A 19,767-nucleotide genomic window follows, 5' to 3' on the forward strand; every position below is an offset into this window, starting at 1 on the left:
GGGGACCTCTCATAAGATCTGTTCTCTGTTTTTAGTCGTTATAAAGCTCTTTTAACTGTCCAGGGTTTTGGAATCATAACTTCTTTTGGCAATTCTTTTGTACATTTCTTGTTCTCCAAACTTTATATTTATCCTTATCAAAGACAATCTTTTCCAATCTCAATACTTGACTATACAGTAAGTTTAGAATTGTCTGTAAGAAATCTTAGATGTTTCAAATGGGTAGAATCAAAGTATTTATCAGTTTGGGACATGAAAATGTAAGTTAATTATTATACGGTGACACGTGTTGAATCCCCTCAATATTCAACTTAACGATCTGCATCATTACTTCATGAAAACCCTTCTTGTGTGAACTTTGCTGTGAGCAGACACTGGAGATCCAGTAAGAAAAACCCTCTCTCCTCCCATGGCAATGTTGTGACTAGGCATTGGATTCTTGCAAGATTACTCAAAAGAATATCTTGAGCTACCTACTGGATGTAATACCAGCACAAGACGGCCAATTGTAATGCACCACTATTGTAGGAATTAGAGATAAGTTTATCCCTACTGTCTGCATTGACATGACTTTTGGGAGACCAGGCTTTTCTCATTTCAATGAAGTCCAGCCTAGGCCTTAATCAAATATTAGTCCAAAGTAGAGATATTCATGAACTGAGTCTAACTTCCTATATTCTATCCATTTCCTCTACAATTACTTTACAATGATCCTGTTTTTAATGATTTATCTCTAGTGAGTGATTCCCATGAGTAAATGTTTTCTTCAAATTGTGGCTTAATAAGCAATGTATTTATGTATTTTCTGAAGTGCAAAGCTGCTTATAGGCTTAATGGTGATAAGAGGATAGCTCAATTGACAGAACAACAGAATAATGACAAAACAGTTGAAGACTATTAGGAAAGAAAAGATTTATACACCTTAAACATCATATCAATGCCAATTAATCTGAGCTATGGGGGCATATTCATGCAAAGGTGATGGGCTTAGAAGCCAGCATGCCCCTTCTTAATAAGTACAGCCCAAGGAGATTTTCAGTGCATAAGGAGCAGGATTAAATGTGCAATTGAACAAGTGTGGTGATTTCAGAACTCATTACCGTAGAATGATTTGTGTGTCACACACAAATGCCTGTCTTCTCTGCTCCTCTTTGAACCAGTGCAGGTCTCTTCGTACCTTTGATCGTAATTATGAAGGTATCTTAACTTTCTTCATAACAGGTTTTGAATACATTGAAGGATGGTTAACTGGTGAGCAGGCAGGTCAAGATAGGACCTATTACAATAGTCAGATCTGGAGATAATGCACACTGTAGAAAAGGTGTATGCTGGTCCTTCGAGGGAAATAAAGAACCTTTCTGAAAATGCAAAGTAGATGAAAACATTAACCAACCTAAAGCTTCAAAGAGTCTCCCTGGTCCAATATGAGTCACATGGACTTAACATGGCAACAGGTATCTGAGGATACCCATAGTTAGGGGCCACAGTGCAATGTCTCATCATTAAGAGATTTTCCCCATGACAAGCAGCTCCTTTTTATTAGCAATGGATTTCAGAAATGTTTTTTTCAGGAAATTATGGCCAGTCATTTCTGGGTGGTTTCTGAGTAAGCCCTTACTTTCAGTGTTTACAATCAAGCATACTTGTTCAACCTGATGATAAGCTGGCTCCCAGCAGCATAGAACAATTCCGCACACCAAGCGATCTAATCAGATCCAAGAGCCGGCATAAATAAATGTTAAATAGTATGTGTTACAGGGACAAACCCTGTGTGACACTACATAGTACTCTGCATCTGTTTGATCCATTTGAGGAGAGCAAATGAGGCTGGCAGCATCCAACCAGGTAATAAAGAAAACATCTCAGCAATGACACACTTATACCTGTTTCTGCTAAGCACTGACTCTGTACCCAGTGGTTCACTGTGTCAAATGCTGCAGACAGATCATGATCTAGTGCATCAGGCTACTCAAGGAATTTGGATAATTTCTGGTCATCAGGCTGTCCTGCAATTTACCCAGTGCCAGAAGGAGACTGATTGGCAGAAAGTTATGGACATCTCTTGGACCAAGGTTGGTCTTTTTTCAAAAAAGAAGAAACCATAACATTTTCTATGGTTCAGCAACCACACTGAGGACAGGACATAGTTACTACTGCTAGCAATATTTTGAGCAAGAACCCTTGAAACTGTCAATACGAGGATCTTTTTTGAGTGTGCATCGCACCTGTTAGAACTCAGTATGAGTGCCATATAATTTCATGATATGGTCTTTCCTGCATTATAACCTAGTTTTAATTTACAGTCCTGTATAACTGACAGTGCAGCAGGACTCAATAGTTTGAAACAGCCTTGTATTAGTGAACAGATCCACTGTAAGGAAGATCAAATATTAATTCATTGGAATTACATAAATTGCTCTGCTCAAAAGAGACACCCACAATTGCCAAATTGTTAAGACTAAACCCAATGTGCAGTCAAAGGAGAGATTTGACAAGGAGCCATTATAGACTGAAAGTCCCTAAAGGATTTCTGTTGTACTGGCTTAGAGCCAGAAGTGGAACCCCAAGAGGGTGGCCATTCAGGGGACAGAGTGGCACCTATGAGGCCAGCTCTGTCTGCGGGTGCACAGATGCAAGTAGGCTTGCTGGCACCGAGCAAAGTGTTTGATGCATAGGTCAGATATAGCATCGTCCCATGAGTTACAATACCACTGATTGAACATTCATCCACAGGGGTGTTCATTGTCCAAGTGTCTGAAGCATGAGTATGGAACAGGACCCTTGGCTTGCTAGTGGATTCCTGAGGTCTCTATAATTTGTTGTCTCATTTTCATTGAGAGATCAATCAGCAAACAAGGTGGGGAACATCCTTTACAAAGCCACTTTTACTCCGCACTACCATTACGACGCGGCTATTACAACGCAAGTCGTTACAACGACTTGCGCTGGAGGGCGCTGTAGGATAGGGAATAGTTTAATTTTCTATCCAACACCTTCCCTACTATCCACGGGGACTGGAGTTGGAATAGAAAATTAAACTATTCCACTATCCAGCGCCCCCCAACGCAAGTCGTTGTAACGACTTCCGTTGTAAAAACTGCGTTGTAATGGTATGCGGAGTAAAAACATGCGTTGTGATGTCATACATCCAAACGAGGTTGCTTTCCTGAGAAAGATGATCTAAAATGGTGGAAAGGAATGCAGCCACGTAATAGGTTTGTCAGATTTTTTCATGCATATTAATCCATTACTTTGTAATTGTGGTGCCCGAAATGTAATGCTTTTCCCCAATGCGGCGCTTAACCCGGCTGTTTAATAGGACTCAACTTATACCTTGATAATATAGTTTCATAAGACATTAACACATCTGGGGTTGCACCTGTTCAAGTTCAGAGAGGACATGTCCTAGCTGCTAAGGATGCATTGTCCCTTTTGGGGTGTGGTGCGGCCAAGTCTGCTTTGCATCTCGCTGGTCTCTGTCTGTAGTAAAATGATGAGCAAATATTAAGGAATGGAATGTGGCCAGAGAAGTAATCAGTGGCGCAGACTGATTCAAGCATTCCTTACATCACTATTATGGTGTCTAATTTATGATCTGTTTTTAGATGCACATAAATGGAGCAGCAAAGAACCAGATGACTCTCTGAAAATTGTTATGGTTTTACATATGGCAAAAAAGTTATGGCACTTGCGTATATTTCGCATTAGATGAAACTTTGCTGCTGTGTCCTATATTCTGAATACCAAGAGGCATCCGTGATGGCCCTAGAATGTTAAAATCAGTGTACCGTTGTTGTCTGTTTAACTGTTTTTCTGTAATCACCTTGGTAAATTTCCCTTCTTTTTCCCCTCCAGCTCCTAACTAAGAAATAGCTGCCACTCAAGATGTCATCTTTTGGTGCCAAAAAAAGTCCTGGATATGGTAAGGCTAGTTTCCTTTTCACTGGTTGAATACATCTACTACTGAATATATTGTAGCTGCCTGTGTGCCTTGACTCCTTTTCCTGAATCAGTCATCCGAGTTAATTGACGCTAATTGTTAACTCACGAGAACAAATCAATAATGCTACTGCTGAAGCTCATCTTATCCATGAAAAAGATGGGTTTAGCTTGTTAATTTGCAGAGGCCTGCTCGAGTCTAGAATAGACCAAGCAGAACTTGAGGGATGTTGATTATTTTATTTTCCATTGGTACTGTGTTTTTCTGCTTTTCATTACTAATTTAAAACAAGCGCATTGTCTTATGTTTCGTTCTCTTCTTGCTTACTAATCTACTGCCCCTATTACATGGAATAAATTCGCCCCTGTCATACATTATAAGGATATTGAAAGTCACAGAGGAGATCCTTATAAGGTCATGGAACTCTGAGGTGACTTGCTATATTCTTATAATGTGTGGTGGAGGAACTTTATTCCTTCTAATACATGCTCACCCTAAAACCCTTCCGCAAAACACTTACATCTTTGGCATGGTGCTCTTTCATATTAAAGAAATGGGGTATTTGGCACCATGAAGAATACAATTAGAATCTGTATTGCAAATGTAAACTCACTAAAGATATTGGTTGCAGTTTATTATGAATAAAATGTAAAATAAAAACCACTGTAGTTCAGAATGTGAAGTAATATGCAGAGAGATTCTTTCTTTTTTATAATAATCTAAACTGCTCCTTTCTTTTTATCACTGTTTTGAGCAGAAGATGAAAATGCAGTAGGCATTGTGATGTCAGAACTCAACTGTAATAAGTTATTATAGTTGAGTTGCTACGTAATTTCTTTTATTTATAGGCAAGTAGGTACCTTCAATAAGGAAACTAGAGACTTGATTTAATACATGGATTGCAGGCTCTCATGTATTATACACCAATATTTTGAATTCACATTTTTGTGCGGATGAGCATGATAAAGGCAATACCTTGGGCCAGGAGCTTTGTGACTGACCAAATCATTTTCAAAGCTGCCATATAGCAGATGACGCTATTTGACCATCACCAGTTAGCTTACATATTTATATTTGGTCTAGACCTAACAGCTCTGTGCAGCAGAGTTGTTGCATAGAAATGTCAGGCCTAAACCAATCAGGAGTCATGAAACAGCTTCAGCTGCACATCATTGGTAAGATTGCATTAGTATTGTTTTTATCAAGAAGCCTTCTCAGACAAAAACAAAAACTGTTACATCAGATGAAGCAGCACCTAATAGATTTTTAATGTGATGGTCCTAGTAGGGTGTGGGGGTGGGGGAAGTAAACGGAGAGATTACAAGATTGCCCATAATTAAGACGATAGTTATGGCAGGTGGATTTGAAGACAACTTTTAACATTTAGAAATTGAGGACAGGGTCTATGTCATGAGGAACTTTGTCGGCCCAGTAAGGGCCTAGTACCTCTGTTTTTTGTGTCTGATATATCTAAATCTCATATATACAACTCAGCCTTTCTCCTTTTTAGTGCATTAACTTCAGACAGAACTAGTCGGAAATTGGGAGAGACGATCTTTGCTCACCGTTTCTGACCTCTCCGATCTCTAAAATTAATGTGTTAACTTGGAAAAATTATATATGTATAAACTTTAGGTGCTGCAGATGCAAAAAAACACTGAGGCCAATCTCTCTGCTGAGCCAGTGCGGGTGATCATGATGCGACCCCTCTGATATAATGGAGGCATTCAAATCCATCCAAAAAATGAGGGCCCATGGCATCTATTTTCCAGAAAATTATTGTAAAATGTGGTGTGATTGTAGAAGAGAAGTGGCGTTTTTCAGATAATTATATCAAAGTGTCCATTGAAAGAACAATCAATACACAGATAACCCTGTGGCAGGGATGGAGATGAAACTTAGTCAGTTCTAAGATAGAGTAACCATATTGTTAAAACCAAAAACTAGGATGGGCGACAGACATAGAAGTGGGACTACACAGTGGTAGTAATAACATTAGGGCTACACCAATAACACTCATCAACGTAGCACTGTGGTAACACCCAGTTTCAGGGACATTACTACAGACTTCGCTTTTAAAGCAAACAACAATATATCCATTTAACACACAGCAAATATCGCTATTTTGGTATTAAAGAAATATTACAAAATAAAGGTAGATTTTGTGACAACAAATTGCTAAGTAAAAAAAAGCTTAGGGTTGTGTTCTAGGGTACTTAGAAGAAGCTGAGCTGGTGATGCTATTTTCTGCATACACACCATTAATTATGCTTTCATAAATATGATACTTGCTTTGCATGCAGAAATCAAAAACACACTTATGTAGAGATTTGGTAAACAGGGGTAGTTCACAATAGTTTAATGAAGCTAAACTAAATGTGTACAGGGGCGGCTCCTCCCTTATGACGGAGAAGCGTCTCCCCACTGCTGGAACCAGCATGTAAAATGAAATGGTAATAAAGTAGTTAATGTAAAATACTTTATTATCATTTAATTTTACTCCAGAGCAGTCGCCGAGTATTGAGGGCGGGGCCATCAGAAGCAGGCGGAGTGTTGGGTTCAGGGAACTGCCAGTGCGCATGCAGGTTTGGCCAGCTGTCTTAGTACGGCCAAACCAACATACGCACTTGGATATTGCTAGGCTATTGCTTGGAGATATTGGCAGGCCCAGGAGCACAGCCTACCAGTCTCTGCTGGAGCATGGAACCAGCCCACTCTGCCCAATCCCTACACTTCTCTCATGCTGGGTAATACCAGCATGAGAGTAGCGTCTGGATTGGCGCAGGGGACTTTGGGACCATCATCTAAAGAGGCGGCGAGGTGTTTGGTTGGAAGAACTAGTATTATATCACTCATCACAGTTGATATAACATACATTGGCATTCTGTCTTGGTGATTACTGTTGTTGATGTGGGTCAGCATCTATTTTACTCGACAGGCTGTAGTGAGTTACAGTATTGGTCGCCAAAGTGAGCAGTATGTTATGGCTTTTGCAGAGAATGGATGCAACAACATTATGCTTGTGGGTTCAAGTCACCATGAACCACAATAAATACAGTGTGCCAGGTTTAAAAAGTGATGCACACCCCATTTTGCTAAATATTTGTGTCACTAGTTCAGACGTGCAAGGGAACTGAGCCCTGGCCCATGCTACAGGCACATTTTTATTAACTTTTTTTAATTTATTTTATTTTTTATTACCAAGTCGTACAATTGCAATATTTACCCTGTCCAGAGATGTTTTTAATAATGTGACTAGATGAAATTTGGCTGCAATCTTTGAGAGAGAGATAATAATCGCAATGGGAAGCAAGGCTGGATTCCAACACCACCCACACAGAAGAATACACGAGGGCAAGAAGGCTTCAATAAAGTAACCCTGGGTCGCCTTTATTGGATTGGTCTGAGCAGCATGGCAATAATCAGAGATATTGTGTGAGATCTTAGGTACAACAAACCAACCAAACAACAAAAAAAGAAAAACATAGGGGAGTAATTTCAGTATGATTCAGGAGCTGCCAAGGTGGAACACGATATTTGCCGAGTCAGGGTGAATATGATATTCCGTGACACTATAAATGAGGGCCTGATGTAAAAATATTAATGTTTTTATAATAAAAATAGAAACAAATGGAGAAAATGAGACAAGGGGTTACAACATTAGGCAAAGAATGAAGTGCTGCATTGAAAACAAACATATAGGTTCTGGATTAAAAATCAATAAATAGTACAAAAATAACCAACTATGTACAATTGTCCACTGGAGGTCTGACCAGGACCTACGCAGCTAAAGATGCTAACCTGTAAAAGCACCTGGGCAGATTAAAGTGGGTGAGAGGGTCTGATCAGGATTTCTGCCTCTTAAAGGGTAACAATTTTTTAAAGAAGTAAATGTAAAGCAGGACCAATTTGGAGACTCTGTGAGTTTAGATCAACTTTGTCAGAGATCTCTGACAAACAAAGAAGGTGCTTTATTCATTGGATTGGAAACCCTAGATCGCCCAGTCTACCAGAATATGCATTTTTGGGCCTAACTGTGGTCCCAAGAAAAGGAAACATGCCCAGCTAAGGTAGGTTTCTATGGGGCTTTCGAGCAGTTTTTCACGTTGGATCATTCTGGACAGGTGCTAGCGATCTCAGTCGTATAGAAGACCTTTGTAGGACTCCTCTCAGCTACTAGTGCAGGATGTCTTTGCACTTCCAGTGGTACACTTGGATGACAGTATTTCTGACACCAGCAAGCATCTTCTTGCAATAGATCTTTTCAGCTTCCAGCACTTGCTTCCAGCAGCAGACAAGAAGCTATCTATTAGGAGAGGAGAACATTATCCATATGGGCTCTTAAATCTTTTCAGGAAGTGTGCTCTCCCAGTTTTATTTTTGGGAACAAAGATTCAAACAGCTCTTCCAATGTTTCTTCTACAGGTAGTAAGGAGAGTTCTTAGCATTGCAGGTGGTGAACCTTCATTTATTCTTGCTGTATGCTAGTTCTGAAGGTTGGTGGACGGAGCATGGGATTTTAAGAGTAAATTCTACTGTGCCATAGGTGACTGTCCTCTAACTAATCTATAGAAATATCCCACAGTCCCTACTCTTTCCTTGCCTACATTAGGAGCTTTTCATGTCCTGGGAAATTGACTTTTGGCGCTATGAAGTCACCAGATCCGTTTTCTTTATGATTACATCTTCATTGACTCCTTTGCCTGCAACATGACTTGAGAAACTAATGACCAAATGGACACTGGATCTCAAATAACCCACATCCTCTAGATTCAGTCTCTCGGATCAGAAGAAAGTCAGTGACCCTTCTTCTCCACCACTTCCACAAGCATACTAACAGCCTGGCCTACCTGACCATGACACCTAGGCCATGGTATCTTGTCTAACCTTTCACCATTTTTACTTCCGTGAAGAAATGCAGCAGTGCATCATACATCATAATGTGAAAGGAAATCTGACAGTCCTGAGTCAGCTTTCATCAACAGAATGTGTTGATAGGTCCTTGAAAGACATTACTCTTTTACTGACATGTAGTGCTTAATTAGACAAGTGCCAGTACTAACAAATTCATAGCACATGTTTGCTCTTGAGAAGTCCAGGCACTCTCCCATTAAAGTTATTGCACCCCCTGCTGAGAAGTGCTGGTACTCAGGCTTTCAGAGGAAAGAAGGGCAGGTCTTAAGTCTTGGCAGCATCTGCCCATTTAAAGCACTGACAAAGTGGAAAAAAATATTTAAAATATAAATAGCCGCAGTTTCCTTTCAATACCAGTCAGTAACAATAAACCAAACGCTGACCTCTGGCTCATCGGTCATTAAGGTTCCTTTAATTTGACATATTATTTTAATCAAAATTGGTATGTTGGATCTCGTACGGAGAAGCTTAACTTTAGTCCGCCTTTCTGAGTGAGTAAATGAGTGAGTGAGTGAGTGAGATGTATATAGTGCTCAATAAAGAAAAAACTGGTGCTTGCCAAAGTATGAAGTCATCAATTTTATGCTGAGAAATTGACTTGGAATTGTTCATTTCACTGTCGGGTTAAAGGTCAAACTAGAACATTTTATTTTAGAATCGGAAATAAAATGAGGTCTATAAAAATAGAGCATCAAGATTAGAGCAATGAAAGAATCAACAATGATCTGAAAAAGATTGATTTAATTTTTCATAATGGTTCAAATGTTGAAGTTGTTTTTGTTATGAGTATACAAAGCGAAGTGTGTCATTCTGCTTCTCTTTAATAACAGACGCCAAGAGCTCAACCCTGGGGTCGCGGAGAACTTTACTACAGGACAACAGCTGGATAAAGAACAGGCCGGAAGAGGAAATGTAAGTACAACCTCTCCTGTTACACACTCTAACAACTGAATACAGGTTGAAACCTTGTGCGGTCCATCAGGTCAAATAATCATTATTTAATTCCATGGTGTGTATATATCTTTTCACAAACAGTCCGAAAGGACGATACGGAGCGCTCTCGGCGACAGATATGCTTTAATGATGTTGCAAGTAGATGCGTTTCGGCTTTCGCCGTCCTTAATACTTGCCAAGACTGAAACAATGTTGCAAAATGTAGCTTTTAAAATAACGTTCATACACTCCCATTGGATAATTAGGTGTAACAAGTGAAAGGGGACTGCTGCCATCCTGCAACTATGTGTTATCTTTGGCAGCCACCTCTGCATGGTTTTTGACGTACGAGTCTTAATGGGAGCACCACACACCGTGCCAATCTTAACAATGTAGATCCCAAATGTATATCGCACTAATATTTATTTTGGAAATCCTGAAAGCCCCGCAGGATTTGAGCTATGAAGTGAAGCATAAAGTGCCCATACTCTAACGCCATTGGTTGCATGGGGAATCATAACAGCTTCATATCTGTTTAGTCAATTGATAACTGGACCAAGGCTGCCCTATCTCTTTGCTGAGCAGCCACCAGCGCTCATGTAGCAGCAATGGAACAGCACGGAATTCTAAACTCACTTAGGGGTCCATTAGGATGGAGGACAGATCGCCACCGCCATGCAGGCGGTGGCGATCCGTCTGCCATCCTTGCCCGTCCGCCACCTTTTTTCCCCCGCCATATTACAATGGCGGGGGGAACCGTGGCGGGCGGGAAGACCGTCTGCCGTTATTCCGCCACGGTCGGCTTCCGACCGTGGGGGAAAAGCTCTAATATGGTGGCGGTATCTATCAGACACCGCCAGCCATATTAGGAAGGCCTGAGGGGAATGGCGCTGCCACGAAAAGGCATACAGTTCCTGCTTTAGGGGCCCGTTGCGGGCCCCCAGGGTGTAGGGGGCTGGGGGGTGCACATGGGGGTACCTATGGTACCCCCCCTGCGTTTTACAGCACAACATGGCAGACACCGCGCAGTGCCTGTCATGTTGTGCTGTGAAACGCACAACATGCATTTTTCACATTGCGGCGGCCGGTGCTTTATGCACCGTCCGCCGCAATGTTAAAAATGCGGGATGCACCCGCCACTGTGGGAGGTGCATCCTAATTGGGGGCACGGTTCCTCCGCCCTTGTGGCGGACGGTACCTGCCCCAGACAGGATGGCGGACGAACTTTGTCCGTCCGCCATCCTAATTGACCCCTTTGTGTTGAAACCTGTATTATGGAGCAGTTGTATGTATGTCCATTGTGAAACTTCACATTTTTAGGGTAACCAGCAGGCTTTGAATTTGCAAACATCGCATACATTTGAGACAGGTGGATTAAGCACCTGTTGCTTTCCTGGACCAGTGCTAGGGATCTTGGGCAGGTGACTACGCAGCTCCCTCATCCTGAGCCATTGTGTCTGGCCCAGTGCTGTATTTAAAGTCTGCTTGCAGCTATTAAACTCCCATTGTTTATGAGCGGATGGATGTCTTTGAAAGATAGGGATTTCTCACAGTGGAAAAAAATGATGCATCATCAATTATGCAGAGATTATTTTATTTAGAATCTGAATATTTTAATTCAGAGCTAATTTACATAGAGCAGGAGCCCTCTCGGGAAGTCAGGGCACAGCAGGAAATGCGATCATGTTTACTGCAAAGAAAACTGGTTTGTTTTGACTGAGATGCCACACTTTTATTACTCATTAGGTTTTTTTGTAGGATAAAATTAGATAAGAAATTTGAGAAGGAATTTTAAGATGGCAGTAATTTTAAAATGGAATAAAACCCGAGCACGAGGGAAAAGCCCATCTGTCGTGCTATCCTCATTACATTATTTTGAGTCACAGCTCATAATTAATTTAAACCCGAAGAAGTATGTTACCCCTGGGGATGTTCTTTGCCTGCGCAGCTCCTATTTAACGCCATAAATTGAGTTTCAGTTTTTTTTTTAACATCTGAAATATATTTCTGCAGTGAGACTCTGTCTCGACTTCCATAATCGTAAATTATGTCTCTGTATTATTTACAGGAAAGGCTAATGGGTAACGATGATGTAGAAAATATAACGTAAGACATTAAAGAAAGAAAAGAGATCACAGAGCGTAATTTCCAATCCTAGTGACTACAAAAAAGGGGAGACTCACATACCTCACACATTGGCTACATTAAAGGCAACTATGGCCAAACAACCATGCCTAAATAAAAATAAAAGAACTTTTTTTTATCCGGCACAAACCCGACTTGAAAGTATTGGAGCACTTTGCATGAGCACCAGTTACATTACACAAGGTCACATTCATCCTGATATAGACTGGTTTGCACTGATTCACAAGATGTTGAGTCGATACCGAAATTCGTACCTGGTAACCCAGCTCTAAAGTCGGCAGTTTTGGTTGTAATGCCACAGCTCCTCTCGTTTTTCCGTTAAAATGTGCAGTGTCGTTTTTGTGGCACTTTTGGGCGCAAAAATACGGTTTGAGGCCTACCACGTGCTGTATCACAAAATTCTCCTCAATAACCATCTTCTGCTATTTTTGAGCTGTGCTGTCTGTAGCTCATGCCCAAACTTTGAGCATGTCTTAGTATATTAGTATATGTGCTTTAGAGAGAGAATATGTCTTAAAAGCGCGTGCACATCTCTGCTACCCGAGTGAGCAGACTGATGGTGCAGCCGCCTGGCTTTATTAATGTTCAGACAATCCTGCTGCAATAAGATGACTACAGTCAAATTCTTCGTAGGTAACTCTGTTTCCTATTGGTAATTATCACTTGCATAGCTCAAAATCTACAGTGTCTTTCAGTAAGTCACGGTTTGGCTTTCCCAATGTTTTAGTCTCAGATGGAGTCAGATTTGGTTCATTACACAATTACAAGTTTCACCAGAAGCATCAGTACTTAAAATGGATGCACAGAGGTGCAAGTGAACTCTGCCCCAGAGTACCTGTTACCTACTGAGAAGAGGGGTTCTCTACCATTGGGAATAATGGATCCCTGTTCGGAAGTGGTGGTACACTCCCTAGAAAATAAAGTACGTGTTCGTGCTCACGGCCTTGCAGGACCGCTAGTTAAAGCACTGAGCACACTCAACATTATTCACCATGGAGTATTATTGTAAGCACTCCAATATGCAGAAGTGTGTTGGTATCAATTTTCTGGAATATCAGATATTTTCTCCTGGTCATCCATCACAGCATGGGGAGAGGATGTGGCCTAACGGCTAGAGCAGCTGACCTCGAAGCAGGGAACTGTGTTTGAGTCTAAGCAGGGATGCTCAACATCCTGTGATTCTGGGCAAATTACTTAATCTCCCCGTGGCCTAACAAAAAATTAATGTGTCTATCTGTAACGCAACTGGTGCTGATGTAAAGTGCTTTGATACCTTCGGGTCTAGTTTGCGCTATATAAAAAAAAAAAACACAATTTAAATCCATCCCTAATTCTGTTGGCAGTTACAGATTGTTATCCAGCCTTTTAAATATCAGCACAGAACCAACAGATAAAATGCTTCTGAAATAAACGGCAACCACCATTATACAAATGATATCCTGTTACAGCCAGAACGCTTGCCCTTTTATAGCAGGTAGATTCTTTTCTTTTATAGACCCTTATGGGAAATGTCCTATTTGTTTTTGCTGGCTGAAGAATTCTATGCACTTTACCCCCAAGCTAACCATAAGTAAAGTGCCTGTGTTCCCCTTTAAACATGGTTAAATTGGCATAACTCCAAATGACATATTTAACTTACCTATAAGGCCATAGTGTACGGTGCAAAGTGTACCCAGAGCTTGCAGGGTAAATGCCACCTGTGGAATGCACCACATATAGTGCCCTTTACTTCAGTGGCAGTGTAAACATGGATTCAGATCTACAACTGTAGCCTGATTATAGGAGTTTTTAAACTGCAATTCGACTTGTCAAAATGAACCTTTTTGACAGGTCTAAAAGTTCAGTTTCAATATTTATGTCACCCCTAAGTAATCCTTATAGCCCACAAGGTAGGACATTGTATTTAAAAGTATGGCATGTAGAAATGTACTGTTAAACAAGTCTTTACAGTGACCAGCATTTAAAAGCTATTTTCACTGTAGTAAGGCTGGCTGCTCCATAAAGAAACACTGGGATGCAATATTCTATTTAATAATGTTATCTTGGGACAGGAAACACCTAGGCATTTTATTCTTGGACTCTTCGTAATATTTAGTAAAAGCAACCTTCGTTGGTCACTTCTGTTTTCTAATAAATAATATGGAAACGTTTAGAAAGACCTTTTCCCTGCCTTACGCCTCTGCAGGCTAATTTGCATTAGCCTTCACATGCAGCCCTCTGATTGCTCAACTTTGAATCAGGTGTGAAAAGCTGCTCCCAGAGCATAGACAAAGGCTTTTGTGTAAGGAGGCGTTTCTGTTCCTCTGGTAGCATGGCCATTTGGGCAAAGCCCAGGAACTTAATTTAACTTCAAAGAGGCCTTCCCTATCACAGGCAGATGTAAGGGGACGCCTGTGGAGGCCCCTTTTTTGCCCCCCCTGTCAGCTAGGCTCCAATCACATTGGGGAGGGGGCTGCCACCAGAACTGTTTTGAAGTGGCCGTGGAGGAGGGAATGCTAATTTTTGCTGGCCACTCCTCTGAGTGGGCACACAGGATCTGCACAAGGGAAGAAGGGTTTCACCACCTTGGATTTAGGCAGAGAGTGGCACAGTGGAATTGTTTGCAGCCGGGGAGTCTTGAATTGCTGCAAAGGTAGATAGGTTAACCCTGGGAAACTTGTATCACATTTGTTAGGTAGGAGCCAGGAGTTAAACCCACCAACATGTGCTGTTGTCATGCATAAAAGAGACATCCCAAGTAGCCTCCTCAGAATACTACTGGACCAGAGGAAGATCAGAAGAGGACTGAACCTGCTCTCTGAGACCTGAGAAAAGCCCTGAAGGACTGGCCCTTCTCTCTCTCTCTCTCTTGTACCCAGGACAAAGGACTGAACTCCTTTTCAGGCTACAGAGACACAAAAAGAGGCTTTTTCTGCAACTGTCCAGCTGACCAGTTCCAACTGGACCGGCCCTAGACTCTGTTGTTGGCCTCTGCAGGAGTGAGCTCAGGCCCCTCACTGCTGCTCCTGAAGTCAGGGAACCCTGGGCTGTGTCAGAGTCTAGTCTCACTAATATTCTGGGAAACCTAGGACTTGGAAATGTTTTTACTTCAAAGACCTGCCAAGACGATTCAACTGAGGTGCATTGCCGTTGGGCTGAAATTTCTGATTTCCCCCACTTGGAGCTTTTCCCCAAAAGCAAATTGGATTTAGCCTGCAGCCTTGTCCTGCTTGAGGAATCCAAGCTCCAAAAAAGTCAATAAGTGTGAATGGAGACATTGTAACAGGGCAAAGGTGTGAAAAGTATATGGCCAGTGAGGGACCTTCCTTGGGTGACAAAATTGAATTTCTCTTGCTCTGACCTCTCCCACCAAAAACCAAAGGCTTCACCGTTTAGGACCTTGTTCAACAGTATTATTCATCCTCATGGAGCCCTCTTCAGCTACAGCCTGCTGCCATGCCCGTTGAAGATTTTGGACTCACATTTTTTAGACTAAGTTCCACTGTAAAACTTCCAACACATTATAACCTATTTTATGTTTCTGACCCACGCTCCATCGCATGTCCTCTGATTGGATTTTTGATGTTTTTTGTTTTTTGATGTATTACATTCTACTCTATTTTTCTAAGTTGGTTTTGACTTTATTACTGTTTTGGTACTGCATAAATACTTTACACATTGCCTCTAAGTTAAGCCTGCCTGCTCCATGCCATATCAACCATGGGGTTGAGCTTAGGTTAGTGTAGTGACTGTAGTGGTCCCCCTGACAAGGATTATTTTTTCTTGTCTAAGAAATCAATTTCTTACAACCCTCAACTCTGAAACACCATACATCCCCCCGCCTTACAGACAGAAGAGCGGTGATTGTCAATCAGTTCTCTATGATTAAACCACATAATCATACATATGTTGGAAATCTGATGGTGCCCTGCTACCATCATAAATGCCTAAGCAGCAAACTGTGAGGAAAACTATCATTGATTGCAGTTAAATTGACTATACTATAGAGATACCTACCGCGAATAACTACCGTATAAGCTCAGCACTTATAAAAGAACTTCTTCCTCCTTAAAACTTGTCATAATTTTTTTAACCTGATTTTAGACTACTCATCTAATTGTAGGGCCGCCTTGCTTAGGAGTGAGCCTTACCACAAGCAACCCATAGCAACGCTGATGTCATACCATTTTAACCCTGTAGCCCTGCTCCTTAGCGGCCAACATCATCTACATATAGAAGGCTGAGACATTGAAATTAGCTTACATCACCCACAAGGTGATCCACCCCCAGAGACCATCGTCACTAGCATAAACAACATATTCCCCATTTAAAAAAAGGCCCACTAGCAGACTAATTATGTAATTCCGTCGCAAGAAGAGTGCTTTAACATTAACACCCTGGACAAGGAGGTATGAAATCAATACAACACCAAAGATTGACCTACCGATCACAGGCATTCAGTTTTTTGCAACTAAAACACATTTTAGTGATAAAACCATCGCAATACGATTTTCCATCTAGTTCCCTCATTGGAGGGCCATGTCATAGAGGAAGCACTTCTCAGATAGGTGGTCTAATTGAAATCTAAGACGTTAATTAATTCTACTGCAACATCAACTGATAAATTAATGTACAATTGAGAACATGATATAGGGCCACTAGAAGATGCGGATTGGGAGAAAACCTTTATGCATTTAAGTGAGTAATTGATCTGGCCAGGGGCCTGCTTATTACAATTGAAAAGACTTAATTGAATTTATTTCACAAGGGTGCAGCTCTCCCCACTTGAAAAGGTAACCACAAACTTCTGTTTAAGAGAATGCAAAGAGAGAAGTGCCTTTTACACTACAATTTGGATGTGTCCTAACGCCTGAGCACCTCATTTACTATATTTTGAGGCATGTCAGTGCAGCAAGCCTTCCTGGTGTGCTGTCCTGTGTCAAAATAAAAGGGAAGAAATGCACTGTACCTACAAGTTACAGCACATTCCTGTCCTTCTCCCCAAACAGCAGCCAGGCACCAATGCAGATGCCCCTTCGCCATGGTTTAAGAGTGCCTGCGTTGCAGGGATGATTGATGTTGTGCAGGAAGGGACACCTTTCTACACAAAAACAATAATGAATGGCTTTTTGCTACTTCTAAGTGTGCTGCAGAAAGAGCAAAAACTAGAAGAAACAGAATTATTTCTCCTCTTTGCGTCACTCCTACGCCTCCCCTAGGGAGGCGTGAGATTCTTACACATTCCCATGTTTACATCACTTTGTAAATCTGGGAATGTGTTTGGCTCCATTGATGTTTCGTGGGCACATCCTCTGCAACACCATTGGAACGCCCCTTTCACGCCAAGTTATGCATGAAAAGGGCCTATATTTACCAGGCAATGAAAAGTCAAACAGGATGGCCTTACGTGACCTTGCAAATATGGGCAGGCACACAGCTTCGCCAGTGCGTCTAAAAAAGTGAGGCACTGGAGGCACAATGGGCTTGTAAATGAGGCCCTGGGTGTTTTAAGAAGAAGTGAAAAAGAAAGTGACTAAGGAATTGGAAATACTGCTGAACCACCATCATCCACATTGCTCCTTTGTTTTTGGGGTGAACAGATTTCAGAAACTCTATTGTAATGTGAAGTTGGTAGCAACAAAGATGGAGATGCCCAGTAGTGCATATGATAGCTTCAACATGTGCTAACATGGATTGGTTCATGGGCGTTGAGAGAACAGATTCAGGGATTCCTTCCACAAATTTGAAAAGATTTTAGGACCATGGAACAAATATTATAATTTGATCTAGACACAGCACGTGTTACTATGATACACCTTTGACAAAATGTGAAGAAAAATCACGAAGGCTGACACTTTAAAAAACCTCTGTTACTGATATTTACATATGTATTAAAAATGGTCTAACATAACAGGTGTATTTGTAAAGCGCACGACTACCCGTAGGTGTCTTGGCACCCAATAACAGATGTTTATTGTTAGCCAACTCAATGGTACTCATTTTATCGACCTTAGATGATGAAAGGCTGAGTGGACCCGCTGGGACTAGAACCTGTGACCATGAGGTCGAACACAGGCCCCTGCAATGGACGCATTAGTCCACTGAGCCACCAGACCCGGCTTTTTACATAGTGGATAAAGTACAGGTTGAAGCCGTTCGGTCAAGAAATGTCTACATCGTGGAAAAACCACAAATACAAGCACAGTAGCAAACGTCAAAGGCAGACAAAGACACACACGTACAGATGCACACACTCGAACGGCAGACACTGATCCACAGACAAACGAAAGGCACATATAGATGAACTGAACACACAGAAACACACAGATTAACTCGACACACTCACACACGAACTAAACACAAATACACACACAAACACAAACTGAAGAAACCAATTTATTGTGTCCTGTGTCCTCTCTTTTTCCAAGCATATGAAACGGAACCAAGAAACTACAGCAGCCACCCACCACTTGCATTAATTAACACATTTAATAACATATGGTTGAGCTTATTAGCTGGTGGCCTAAATCGGGGTTGTCCATGAACACACATTTAACCCCATACCTGAGTCCCATATAGATGCGAACCAGCACCAAACTTTGATGTCCAAGTGCTTGTACTCAGATCCCTATCCCATCATTATAGCTGTAAACTAACTACAACCAATCACATTACGCATTGGGCCAATGCAGGATCCGGAAGCATGGGTATAGCAATCCATAATGCAGCAAGTGCAGTTATCTGAGGGGCCTGCTGAACCCTGACCATATCAGTGTCAGAGTACCCATTGTCCTTGCCTGCCCGGAGTCCCATTGCACCCTTGCCACGCCTCTGACCGGAAACGAGAACTCACAAGGAATGTTTTTCTTGCTCTAACTTTAAGACTATGATGTTTTATGTGTAGATTTTTTTTTTAAAAGACTAATGTAAGAGCTGTTGTTTAAAGACCAAATGGGCTAAATAAACTTATTTTTGAACTGAACTCTTGCTCTAACTTTGATTAGACTATGGATTTTGTTCACTCAGCATTTGAAAATTCAAGTCTACTGCACATTCAGACAAACATGGCTTCTGCTTGTCCTGAGAATGCCTTTTAAAAACAGCACACCCTAATCAACCAGGTTTCATGATACAGCTGAAATTATTACACAATGATGATTCACAGCAGAGCAATCCAGTATTTCAGGCTCTCCTGGGGTGAGTGATCAAGATAAATCTGTTATTACAACTTTATTGACTCTGCCCGTGGGAAGGAATGGGTGTTGTTAAAATCTCACAAGGTTCATGGCTCCTTGGCAGCAATTCTACTACAGGCCAGGGGAGATATAATCCGCATAACATCACATGGATAAGTCATTTTATTTTAAATCGGATGTGGGCGGTTGCACAAAAGTTGGCTTTGTGCGGCCCGCTTGGGTATGCAGGGTGAGTTAATCCCCAGTTATTTTTCAGTAGTTCCTAGTTAATTCCAGGCGATGCTACTGGATGCAAAAACGCCTGACACAAAGCCCTCAAGTGTCCCAGTTCCATGTATATCTCATCCAGGCTAGCATTTATGTTGCAATCATGTTTTTGTAGTCCCATTGAACATGTTATTAAATTAGGACTCCAAATCCCAGAATGCACAGAAAAACCTGACTGCAAGGGCTACTCACGCATGCATGGTCCTGGTATACTTAAGCGCTCTTTTGACACAAATAGCATTTTCGAATGATGGTGGGTATGTTTTTGTGCTTGATTAAGACATCTGTGTTAAAACTGAAAAGAAACATGCACAACAAGTTTTTATGCTCATATAGCGTGAATTATAATGCAGTTTCTTTATTTTGCATGGGGATTTATCACTAGCCAGACCT

General features: G+C 41.4%; 1 protein-coding gene across 7 annotated transcripts in view; it reads left to right on the forward strand.

Annotated features, from left to right (window-relative positions):
• The window catches only part of SCEL (sciellin), a 490,458-nt gene that overhangs the window by 39,752 nt on the left and 430,939 nt on the right, over positions 1-19,767 (forward strand). For all 7 annotated transcript variants that reach the window (XM_078657473.1, XM_078657474.1, XM_078657476.1 and 4 more), the window contains exons 2-3: positions 3,856-3,922; positions 9,685-9,766. In XM_078657473.1, the coding sequence (XP_078513599.1) occupies positions 3,886-3,922; positions 9,685-9,766 (119 nt within the window). In that variant the 5' untranslated portion in view covers positions 3,856-3,885. The remainder of the gene's footprint in view (positions 1-3,855; positions 3,923-9,684; positions 9,767-19,767) is intronic.

The sequence above is a fragment of the Lissotriton helveticus genome, chromosome 8 (assembly GCF_964261635.1).
Source record: "Lissotriton helveticus chromosome 8, aLisHel1.1, whole genome shotgun sequence".
Lineage (NCBI taxonomy): Eukaryota > Metazoa > Chordata > Amphibia > Caudata > Salamandridae > Lissotriton > Lissotriton helveticus.